Genomic DNA, 11,450 nt, shown 5'->3' with positions numbered 1-11,450 from the left:
CCAGCTCCACAGCAAGGTGGTTATTAAATAGCTGGACAAGCGGGGTAGCCCAGGGTTGGGGCTAATCAGCGTCCCTGGGGGTCTATGTGGGACCTGATATCATTGTCTCGTGTCTATTGAGTCCGGGGTAGGGCTTCGGTTGCGGAGGAATGGACCACATCATGTCTACTACATAGTCACCGGCTAATTTAAACAACACTGATTTAAAGTAGTCCACTCGTTTTACTCCCACATATAGACTAAGTAGACCCGAGGAGTCGCCCTCCGGTTCGCCGCCATAGCTCGGCACGCAAGGCAGACGCCATATTCCTCGACCTCTGCACAGCATCCGTATTCTCAACAGCCCTTCGATACAGATTCTGAACCAGCTCTGTCGTTGTACCCCATGACAGGCACTTAAACGGCCTCGGTGCAGCAAATCGCACCCGCTCATCAGAGGATTGAAGGTCTGCCTGGCGCCAGCTGAGAAGGTCGCAGCTGAGATCATCAGCCATTCCCTGTATTTGGCCATACTCGACAGGGATTGTTGGCAGGCCCTTGCGCGTTCTGTCCGAGTGCAGCGCGTACGCGTTCTGGATTGTCTCGGCATTATGTGACGCCACGAAGAGGTGCATATTTGGGAAGATCGGATAGGGGTCCGATGTGGCAGCGCTCTTGTCGGGGAATTCTCTCGACAGGAGACAAGACACAATCCCGTTGTAGCTATCGTCTGTATCTTTTTTGGTCTCGTGGATGACATCTCGCGGCTCGTTGGCGATGTATGCACCCCGGACTATCTTCAGCCCCAAGGTCCAGCCCTCGGTAGATGCAAGCCGCAGGTGATTTGTGACGTTATCTCGAGCTGACTTGAGGTAGCTCTGGACCGTGTTGTATACAAGAGGCGTGGACTCCCGATTATGACGTCTCATGAGGTCAATAACCCATAGATCCATCGTTTGTTGCACCACAGTCTGTTCGGCATCGATCCAGATCCGGGATCCCTGCGCGCGCGCTTCCTCGCAGATTTCATCCATGGCCTCTTTTATCGGCTGAGGTGGTAGAGGTAAGCCTTGGAGGCATGCGTCAACTGCAATCCGGCCTGCTCCTGTATATCTTGTTCCATAGGCGGTTAGCAGGCAGAACCATAGGGCTCTATATAAGGATAGTAGACACACTTAATGGCCAGGAAGTCTCCAGGCCCAACCATCTTCAATGTCCTTCTCGTCCCCTGCTTCCACGCTTCAATGTCCCCTAGTTCAGCCTCCGTCGGACTTTCCACTGACTCTGGCACTCGTCCTCGCCTCGCAACCACAATCTCGCGCGCATACCCCAGAATAACCCCCGTAAAGCCCTGCCCTTTAATCTGTCGAATAGTCCTACCTACTTCCTCCTCGTTCTCACCTGCCGCAAACTGCTTGTAAAAGGACGATCGGAGGGCTAGCCGAACGAGCGGATTCTTTTCCGGACTGAATAGCCGAGCGTCGTGGGACGCCATCAGTTTCATGAAGCCCATTGCTGGTTTGAGGAGGGATGTTGACATGATTGTTGTGAATGCCAACGACCGAAGAAGGACGCTCATTGGCATACGGCCAAGGGGTGGAATTTGGGAAGTTGGCTCCTTTGTCACCGGTGGTGCATCCAGTCTTGCGGTCGACCTGCGCCGCATGTAGGGCATCAAGTGTCGGCGTTGTGGGAGCAAGGTGGCTCTCCTGGCTAGGTAAAGAGGCTGCATGATGGATCTATGCAAAGGAAGTGCCTGCTATCGTCTGTTCATCCCCGCCTTGCTATGAAATTGGCGTTATATCTTTGCTGATAACCCCTCGGGTAGTCACCCCGAGGCAGCCCTACCACACTAAACATTCGATCCGTTAGTTCTGTCTTTGGCACATATGAGCATGATTCAATGACGTGTCGTAGATGCACCCCTCATCTGCCAAGAGAGCGTGTGTTGTATACCCCCGAGGGATACAGTGCTCGGGGGTATTTCCCGTGCCAGTCCTCGGACTCCTACACTGCACTATACTGGTCATTTGTGAGGGGTGCAATGATGGCCGCTTGTACATTGAACGATCTAACCTGGATATGTGGGAATTGTATCTAGTATTACGATCATAACCACAGTTACCGTCTTCCCCGGGACGATAAAAGACGATAAAGATAACATCGGTTGTTCTATCATTGACACTAGCGAGCACCACGTACAACCTGGTCAATAGCCCTAGCAACTACACCCACGTTCCCATCATTCAATCCAGCAACATTAATCCGCCCATTCGGAGGCAAATAAATATGAAACTCATCAATCAACCTCTCGACCTGCCCCTCCCCAATCCCCAACAACGAAAACAAGCCTTTGTCTTGTACCAAATGCTCCCAATCCCCCGGGGTCCCCAAAACCCTCGTCAACTCAGCATGTAGTCTCTCCCGATTCGTAGCCAAACGCCCCGCCGCACCAGCAAGTTCACCCAACCACTCCATCCGCAACTCCTCGTCCTTCAGAATGATCTCCGCCAGTCGCGCCCCATAGCCCGGGGCAGACGAGACCTCCCAGCGGACCAAAGACCGCAGAACATCCTGCACACGCTCTGCGATCTCCGCCTCGCGACAGACAACATGCAGAACACCAACCCGCTCCGAGTATAGGCCCATATTCTTCGAGAAGGATTGACAAACAATCATATCCACTCCGCGCGCCGCGAAATGTCGCACTGGCCAGATATCCCGCGCTGCATCCTCTGGCGCTCCTAGGCCGTGGTACGCAACGTCGAAGAAGGCGAGGTGGTTCCTTCTTTGGAGGATATCGCCTAAGGATCTCCATTTGTCTGCTGTCATGTCTGCACCTGTTGGGTTGTGGCAGCATGCTTGCAGAACGAAGATGGATCCGCGCGGTGCTTGCTCTGCGGCTTGGAGGGTGCTGTCCATATCGAGCTCATGGGTGGCGCTGTTATAGTATCTGTATGTCTCTGTGGGCAGCCCAGCGTGCGCGAAGAGGGGAAAGTAGTTTCCCCAGGCTGGGGTTCCAATGTAGGCTGTTGCTTTGTTGTTGTTGTTGTTGTTGTCACTGCTACGGTAGTGGGCACTGAGGAATGCGGCTGCGATGCGGTTCGCGCCTGTTCCTGCGACTGTCTGGATTGATGCTATCTGTTTCTGTTAGGTTGGCTGTTTATATATGCGCAGAAGTCTTACCTGGGAGGAATCTACTGAGTCCCCGAACATGAACTCTCGAGCCAGACGGACGAATGATGGGATGCCCGTTGTTGGATTGTACTGTCACACATTATAAGCCTCTATCCAGGGCAAGAAACCACTGTATCGGGATACTGACGTCGTGGCCTATATTTCTTCTTGCAAGAATCGCTTTCGCCTAGTGAGCTGTTAGCTTGCCTGAGCACAGGTTACGCAGCGAGTGCCACCTTTTGAATTGCTGGAAACTCATAATACCCTCCGTCCTCCTGGCGGTATACACCAACGCCCAGATCGACCTTATCCGGATGTGTGTCGTTGTCTGCTCGGGCTTTCAGAATAAACATGGGGTCAACAGGCGCCCTGGGTACGGATGCGAATGGCACGTTTGGAGCCATTGTTGCCGCGCGAGATAGTAGTCGTCCGTGATGCTTCATGGTTCTGGAATATTGCTAACACGCACAGATTTCCTGCTGGAAAAGCGGCTAAGAGGAGTAGGACTAGTATTTCCTGGCTCGGTGGTCTTTCCCATCCCCGAGGTAGCAATATCAAGCTCGGTGGTCATACCCGGAGTGCTATTCAATAAAGGCCCACGCTCAGTCAAAGTTATTCCTATTATTCCTCTACCATAGGCACTATCCCAAAATGCGTCTCATTACAGCCAAATCATCTCGGCCTATGCTACAGGGTCTCCGTCCACGGCCTCCTCAGCGGGCACTGCTGTCTGTATACACCAAACCGCCATTCACCAATGAGCCTGCTGTACAGTTCCTGTCATTGCAAAATATACATCCCAACTAATGTGTACTAGAAAGTCTATGCAAAAGGCTCGCCCTAGCGCACCGAACTGACTGCCGCAATTGCCAGTATGAAGAAGTCTTTCCCTGTGCAAATCCCTCTCCCTATAAACAAACAACGGGGAGGCACCCAGGATATCAAACAGCAGCATAACCCGTCATCCCACAAGGAGGTCGTTGCTAACTGGCAACCGGCCACTCCTCGGGATGTCGACGCGGCCATCGACTCTGCCCTGAAGGCAAAGTCATCATGGGAGGAGATGCCATTAAAAGATCGGGCCACCATCTTTCTCCGCGCAGCAGATCTAGTCTCGACCAAGTACAGATCCGACCTCGTCGCTGCCACCATGCTCGGCCAGGGCAAGAATATCTGGCAGGGGGAGATTGATGCCGGACAGGAGGTTTGCGATTTGATCCGGTAATTAGCTACTCTTTGCCCTCGTCATGGCTGCAATATCTGATATCGCTAGATACTACGTAAGGTGCGCCTTCGACCTACACGCACAGCAACCAGCCATAAACGCCCCCGGCACCTGGAACAGACAGGAATACCGTCCACTCGAGGGCTTCGTCTACGCTATATCCCCCTTCAACTTCACAGCCCTTGGCACAAACCTCGCCTTCGGGCCCGCCCTCATGGGCAATGTCGTCCTCTGGAAACCCTCCAACCACTCCCTGCACGCCAGCTGGCTGCTCTACAACATCTTCCTTGAAGCCGGGGTTCCACCCGATGTCGTACAGTGGGTCCCGGGGGACGCAGTGGAAGTCACACAGACCTGCCTCTCGCATCGTGAATTCGCAGGCCTGAGCTTCACGGGTTCAACGGATGTATTCAAGAGCCTTCTCGGCCAAATCGGCCAGGGAACAGCGCAGAACCTGTACCGCCAGATCCCGCGCGTTGTAGGCGAGACAGGGGGGAAGAACTTCCATCTTATCCACCACAGCGCGGACGTCGATAACGCCGTGAACCATACGATCCGAGGCGTGTTTGAATACCAGGGGCAGAAATGCTCTGCGGCCTCGCGCGTCTATGTCCCACAGTCGATGTGGCCGGCGTTCCGCGAGAAGATCGTCTCCAGGACAAGGGAGCTCAAGGTGGGCAGTCCCGAGCAGTACGAGAACTTTGTGAACTCGGTAATTCACGAGGTTAGTTTCGATAAACTGGCTGGTGTGCTCTCCCGGGCAGAATCGGATCCAAACTTGACTCTGCTTGTGGGGGGTGAGGCGTCGAAGAAGAATGGGTACTTTGTGCATCCGACCCTCTACCAGGTATCTGATCCGCACCATGAACTCATGCAGCGCGAGCTATTCGGTCCTATTGCTGGGGTCTATGTCTACCCTGACGCAGAGTGGGAGCAGATTGTTAAGACCGTGGACGAGACCTCGGAGTATGGACTCACGGGCAGTGTCTTTGGCCGCGACCAGGGGGCGATTGAGTATGCTGAGCGAGGACTGCGCAATGCGGCAGGGAATCTGTATATCAATGTCAAGTGTACGGGTTCTATGATCGGGCAGCAGCCGTTTGGGGGCTCGCGGGCCAGTGGGACGAATGACAAAGTAGGGTCTGTCAATGTTATCAGCCGGTTTGTCAGTGTGCGGACTATTACTGATAGTTCGAGGACGTTGAGCGAGGTGCTGTATCCCAGTAATGAGGTGTAGTTCTTAGTCTACACATTATCCTACGAATACTTGGAGGAATAAATGCAATAACATGGTTAGGATACGTATGGTAAACAGTTGACTACCAGCTAGCCAACAGTATAGACTCTATCTATCACCCAAGCTAGGTCTACAAAACCTTCACACGCCAGCTGACTCCTAGGAAACGTAGAGCACTCCCGTCTTAGTGTATATCCAAATATTCAAATCACCTTCACTTCACAACCAGTCTTTAAGCCGACGAAGTGACTTGCCCTCCTCAAGACCCTCCAGTACAGGCCGCTGGCAAGACAAAAGACCCCAGTTCCACAAGCATCGTGAATGTAAAAGTAATCATAATCTATGTCTTCGGTGCCTACCTAGCAGATACTCTCACCACACAAACAACCACAGCAAAACACCGCATCAAAGACTTTAAAAAAAATTCCAAAAGGATTCGGCAGGTGATAATGCCAATTCCAAACCCGAATATGCGCACGGTCCAAACCACCACATGCTGTCGAGAAAAACACGTCGGCGAGCTGGAGCAGAATCCACAGGAGGACCCAAAACACGAAATATAGGGGGAATCCTACGACGAACGCAATCACGGCGGAGATTCCGAAGACGATGCGGCAGAGGAAAATCCTGATAACGGTAAAGGAGTTGGTGGGTTTATTCCCGTTGGTCCCCAGACAGGAAGAGATGAATCGTTGGTGCAGGGGGCGCTTGGATTCTGGATGTTGAGGTACAGGTTGCTCCGATGAAGTTGTAGCTGGTGCAGCTGTTGGTGAAGCAGTGGGTCCTGGTGGTGATGAGTACTTTGGGGCTGGCAGAGTTGCTGCTGAAATGTTAGCAGTCTAGTATCTTATATCCAAGAACGGTGTAGGACTTGCCTTCTTCATCGTAGACCCTCTGTATGGCCACGTCTTCTTCCTGGTAGGGAGGTGGGGGGTCTGTTGACATATCAGCAGCCAAAGACATGATTCTTCTGTCAATGCTTCAAGCTGATATGCTCATTCGTTAGATTGGATGGACTCGTTGAGCGTTTGTCCAAAAGAAAATGGCATGATGAAAGAGCTTAAATAGTACAATATAAATACAGGACTTGCGTGTTGGTGAATCATCGGCTTGACACATTTTGGAATGCTCACTATTCACAAGTTGCTGAGATCACATTCTTTATTTTTTTACATTTATTCCATAATGACCTGTCTATGAATATCCACTCTGCTTTACTCAACTACAAGGACTATCTTGTCGACGCTAAGGTAATATGAAATTAACCCTAACCCGGCTTCTCTATAGAAGTCCTATGTAGTAAATACCTAAGCCTGGGATGTAGCTTTTCGCAAGGGCGATACTCCCAGGTGTGAATATCATATCGATAACATTCCACCGTGAAGCCGCTAAGAGCCTGCTCCAATTACAGTCATAGCATGCATTACCGCTCTCCATCACATATTTGACAAGGACAAGGAACGCCCTGAGCCCATGAGACAAACCTAGCCGCCGCGCCGTGTTCGTCTTCGAAGCCCTCCGGATAGATCCGCTGAGCGAAAACCAACAGAAGATACAACGGCCAGTACGAGATAACGTAGATTGGATACCCAACGACATATGTCATCAAAATGAGGAGGCGAGTCACGATGATACCGGTGACGACGAAGGGGCGGACGAACTTGTTCTCGCTTAGCTCTTTGAGTGCCGTACCGCAAGACTTAGCGGTGTTTATTATATGGTTTCTGATGGTTTGGACTATGGATGGGTTAAGGGGGTTGGATGGCTCTGGGGTTTCTGGCGAATCTGCTGCTGCTGGCGGTGCTGTAAGTACCATAGGAGGTGGGCTTTTTGGTAGAAATATGACTGCTATTGAAGATGTTGGTATTTATTATATGTTGATCATGTAGCTTACCTTTTTCGTCCAGGACGCGGCCAGCAGACGCATTCTGGTAGAGAGGCGGGGGGATATCATAGTCGGTAAGGAGCACGTCGTGCTCATGAGAAGCCCTAGCTTCCAGCTGGCTGGATGAGTTACCCATTTTGGTTGAATAGGCTGTCTTAAGGACTGTGATAGACGGTCTGATAGGGGGAACGGGGAATTTTGCGGGTAGCGTATCCGTTCTAACGGACGTGAGCGTCAATGGATAAAACTCAGGTCATAAATAAGTAGGTGGACGTTGTCTAAGAGCAGCCTTCACGGATCAGCAGTCAGACCCTGCCTTGGAACAGGTAACAAATCAGTAAGTGGATGTCGATTCACGATTTCTGAAAGATGAAATACCCAAAGCGACCTGATATGTCTGTTGTAGAAGGAGCGAAGGACCAAGGACCAACCAAGATCATTACCGGAGAGTCTATTAGCAATACTTAGAAAAGGACATCGTTGATGAAGTCATGTCTTTCCTAACTTCCAAAACAGAATACCTCCTTGGAATACTCAAGCGAAGTGCGAACTCAAAGCTGGTCAGAATGGGATACAGAGCTCCGGAGTCCGATCCGTGGGCCAGCTACAGCCTAGGCCACAGACAACAACCTGTTGTACCATGACACTGGTGCCATATGATCGGACGCTGCTCTCAAGAGGCCTATCTAGGGAATGACACAACGTCCGGAATAGCTACCGTCTGTCGCGAAAGCTGGTCTGGACAGTTGTCAGCATAAACAGCTGATGTCCCTTAGGTGAGGCATTTATATAAAGTTTGCTACGTCAAGTCCAGGGCTTGTATAGAGCAACATTAAGAGTATGTTGATTTCCTCAACACGGCCGTAAAACTGCTCGTTTAAACCCTATTGTGCACCCAATGATGTCTTTGTTTCCTCTTTACCAGTGCTAAATGTCATTAAGGTTTGCACAGAGCTCTTGTTAAATTTTCGAAATTCGAATCCCTCCTTCTACCTACCTACCTACCTCTACCTACCTCCCATTCACACCACCTTTGTTAAACCAGCAATTCTTCAGTCCTACGCTTCAATATATCTTCAAAATGCAAGACTGTTCCTTCGATGGGCTTTCTAGCGCTCTCATGGATATTCGATTCCAGACTCAGGGTCCTCTTTCCCCAGACCCCGACGTCGATCCCATTCCTCCTGGAAACCGCCCTCCACCCCCTTCACCTCAGCCGCATGCTGAGCTTGAAGAACACCAAACACTTGGGATCCCCTCCTTTGAAATCAGTTATGAAGATATGTCTGTGGAATTATTCCCCACGCTGCCAGGGATATTCCCTCTGGGAACTGTCCAAGCCGCGGAACACGAGGCACTTGGCCGACCAGCCCCAGTTCCTAGCATTACCGTGACACAGCCATCTGTGTCTCAGTCTCAGTCTGCTGGACAGGGTCTGTCATATGGCATACCTGGGCGTTATAGAGGTGTGGCATTCGCTGAGCCTGCTTCATCAACCTCGCAGGCTGCTCAGCTGGGGGGACAGTCAGCCTGCAGTTGTGCACCCGCTGGTAAATGCCGAGCTATTCCGAGTCTGGTGCTGGGGCCTACTCCGCCGATTACGCTCTCTCAGGTACAGAGGCCACTGACTAGAGAAGATTCTGAAGCCGCCATGAGGCGGGAGGAGAGCGCGCAATTTGAGGCGTACAGGATCAAGGAGATAGGAACGCGGCGAGAGAGGTGGCGCTTTTACCTGGAACGAAATAACAGGCGGGCCCTGCGCCAGCAGCAGCAGCAGCAACAAGTCTGGCCCGGATCGCAGATACAGCAGGGGAACATCCCAGACAATGAATCCAGTCCGATTCCCTCGGCTAGGCCCGATCCAAATTCTCTGGCTACTATGAGCTCTAACCAGTCGGAAGGTATGCGTGCTACTCCTAGACCAATTCTGTGGTCGGATTGGCAACGAGCGCAGACTGGACAGCCTGCTACATCTGCATCTGCGTCTGCGTCTGCGACTACATCCAATGCCGGACCGGATGACTGGCAGCAGGCTCCTTATATCAGTCCAGCTTCAGGCTCTGAGATTTCTGCGCGGCCGCATCGGGGCGGGTTCAACTTTGGCTATTAGGGCTGCTGTCTCCCTGGGTATCTCGCCTAGGCATCTGTCTATCCGCACTAATGGAGAGCTAACTGGTAGCTCTTGCGGATCTTCTTTTTTATGATAATCCCGTTGCAAATTGCATTGAGGATTTGAACGAGATCAATAATCAGATTGCTTCTTCTTCTCTTTATCTAAAAGTTTGGTTTGCTTGGTTGGTTTGGTGTCACGGTGATGTGCTGGGCGCATACAGTCCGCGCGGAGTGTACATATTGCGGTAATAATTTGTATCTCGTCGTTAGTATATGGGAAAAATGGAATTTCTTTTAGTTCCAGAGAATATTGCAATGTTTGTTGTCTATGGTGATCTTTTTTTTGCAATTTATAACATTAAAGACAGGGTGATTAAGCTATAGAGTCGGCGGACCAAGCTTTCTCGTGAAGGAGGGTCGATTCTACTTGTGCAACCAATCAGTATTATTAAACGTAGCTCCTACTGTTGCTGTCAAACACAAATAGTCGGCCAACAACATTATATACGTATATATATATTATCTACCCATCAAGCCCATCCAAGACATCCACCGACGGCGCAAAGAAAACACAGCCCGTCAACGGCCTCGAAAAGTCCAGTAACCGATCATGCAAACCAGGCGGATGTCCCACAAACATACGCTCCAGCATCTTCTCAATAACCCACAACCGCCTCGTATACCCAATGAAATAAGTCCCGTACTCGCCCGCCCCAGGCGATCCAAACGGCATATTATCACGCAGGATATCATGCTCGTTCCCGTCCTCGTCTTCAATCGTGCTCAGCGTCTTATGCGACGCCTGCTTGCCGTCCTCGGCGTCGTCCAGCTCCATGTTATCGGGCTTTGTGCGTCCGATGATCTGCTCCTGCTGCTCGGCTCCGAGGCCCTTCCAGCCTGGTAAGTCGTGGACGTATTTCTGGACGACGACGTAGGAGCCGCCGGGGGCGCTGGAGGCAGCGCTGGGGTCGTCGTCGTCTGCGACGAGGACTGTGGAAGGCGCGTCCGGTCCGACGGGGTTTGCAGTGCCGTCTACGAAACCGAGGAGATCGCGAGTGTCAAAGTATCTGAATCCCGTGGTTTCGTCCTCAAGATGCACCGCGTCACCTAGAGTATCCATGAGCTGGCGCTCGAACTCGAAGCACAGATCGCGGCGTTCGGAGCGGATGTGGAAAAGGAGGTCGCCTGGGGTAGAGACGGCGGTGTGTTTTGCGCCCTTCACCTCGCGGAAGGGGTGTAGTTCTTTCGGCCGGGGGAGGTTGTTCGTTAGAGAGTCCCAGATGGATGGGCCGATGCCGACGGTGCATGTGAATTTGGCGTCGGCATCGCGGAAGGAGACGTTTTTGGCCAGGCTGGAGACGCCGGCGAGGGTTGAGCGGATGGTTGGGATTGCGGAGGGCGATGTGGCGGCGGTTAGGACGAGGAAGGTTGCGTGTCGTGTGAGGGGAGCTGTCACCGGCTGGGTGCTGGCGGTTGTGATGCTGCTCATTGCTCGTGTGGTTACGCTGCGGAGTCGCAACTGGGTCAGGTACAAGAGAGCTGTTGACGCCCTGGGGATGAACCGAGAATGCGAGCAAGGATTGAGAATGAAGCTGTACGCAAGAGATCCGGCACAGCTCATGGTTGTATACTCTGCACAGGTTCCCCGCCGTTGAGTAAGAGAAGACAAGCATTCTCCGTCCAATCAGCCGCGTTGCGTTTCACAGCCAGAACTGACCGGATTTGGCTTGACAGCATTGCAGCTTGAGCTCCAAGTGGGGACAGGAGTTTGACTGGCCAGTGGAGACTGAGACCCACGGATCGTCATTTCGAATGGACACGTATGATTGGTTAAC

The 11,450-nt window shown here is 51.9% G+C and overlaps 6 protein-coding genes across 6 annotated transcripts; 2 read left to right on the top strand and 4 right to left on the bottom strand.

Annotated features, from left to right (window-relative positions):
• Positions 1 to 239: 239 nt before the first annotated feature.
• On the bottom strand, positions 240 to 1,645 carry ASPSYDRAFT_58265 (uncharacterized protein; the record flags this gene model as incomplete). The annotated part of the gene is made up of 2 exons (XM_040849500.1): positions 240 to 1,092; positions 1,155 to 1,645. The coding sequence occupies 2 exons, from the start codon at positions 1,643 to 1,645 to the stop codon at positions 240 to 242; spliced, it is 1,344 nt and encodes a 447-aa protein (XP_040702904.1).
• A 518-nt stretch (positions 1,646 to 2,163) lies between these two features.
• ASPSYDRAFT_151932 (uncharacterized protein) lies at positions 2,164 to 3,560 on the bottom strand (the record flags this gene model as incomplete). The annotated part of the gene is made up of 5 exons (XM_040842149.1): positions 2,164 to 3,008; positions 3,042 to 3,126; positions 3,166 to 3,246; positions 3,305 to 3,343; positions 3,393 to 3,560. 5 exons carry the CDS (start codon positions 3,558 to 3,560, stop codon positions 2,164 to 2,166), a joined length of 1,218 nt encoding a protein of 405 aa, XP_040702903.1.
• A 247-nt stretch (positions 3,561 to 3,807) lies between these two features.
• Positions 3,808 to 5,618, top strand: ASPSYDRAFT_58277 (uncharacterized protein; the record flags this gene model as incomplete). The annotated part of the gene is made up of 3 exons (XM_040849503.1): positions 3,808 to 3,924; positions 4,001 to 4,377; positions 4,430 to 5,618. 3 exons carry the CDS (start codon positions 3,808 to 3,810, stop codon positions 5,616 to 5,618), a joined length of 1,683 nt encoding a protein of 560 aa, XP_040702902.1.
• Positions 5,619 to 7,041: 1,423 nt separating this feature from the next.
• Positions 7,042 to 7,639, bottom strand: ASPSYDRAFT_31713 (uncharacterized protein; the record flags this gene model as incomplete). Its single annotated transcript, XM_040844899.1, has 2 exons — positions 7,042 to 7,421; positions 7,513 to 7,639. The coding sequence occupies 2 exons, from the start codon at positions 7,637 to 7,639 to the stop codon at positions 7,042 to 7,044; spliced, it is 507 nt and encodes a 168-aa protein (XP_040702901.1).
• A 945-nt stretch (positions 7,640 to 8,584) lies between these two features.
• On the top strand, positions 8,585 to 9,921 carry ASPSYDRAFT_1177499 (uncharacterized protein; the record flags this gene model as incomplete). Its single annotated transcript, XM_040840318.1, has 1 exon — positions 8,585 to 9,921. One exon carries the CDS (start codon positions 8,585 to 8,587, stop codon positions 9,611 to 9,613), a length of 1,029 nt encoding a protein of 342 aa, XP_040702900.1. The 3' UTR covers positions 9,614 to 9,921.
• Positions 9,922 to 10,043: 122 nt separating this feature from the next.
• Positions 10,044 to 11,319, bottom strand: ASPSYDRAFT_45526 (Dyp-type peroxidase). The gene has a single exon (XM_040847064.1). It carries the CDS (start codon positions 11,102 to 11,104, stop codon positions 10,139 to 10,141), a length of 966 nt encoding a protein of 321 aa, XP_040702899.1. The 5' UTR covers positions 11,105 to 11,319; the 3' UTR covers positions 10,044 to 10,138.
• Positions 11,320 to 11,450: the final 131 nt, after the last annotated feature.

This window comes from Aspergillus sydowii, assembly GCF_001890705.1.
Source record: "Aspergillus sydowii CBS 593.65 unplaced genomic scaffold ASPSYscaffold_5, whole genome shotgun sequence".
Classification (NCBI taxonomy): domain Eukaryota; kingdom Fungi; phylum Ascomycota; class Eurotiomycetes; order Eurotiales; family Aspergillaceae; genus Aspergillus; species Aspergillus sydowii.
The sequence above is the reverse complement of the archived record's forward strand: the minus strand, read 5'-3'. Positions and strand labels throughout refer to the sequence as shown.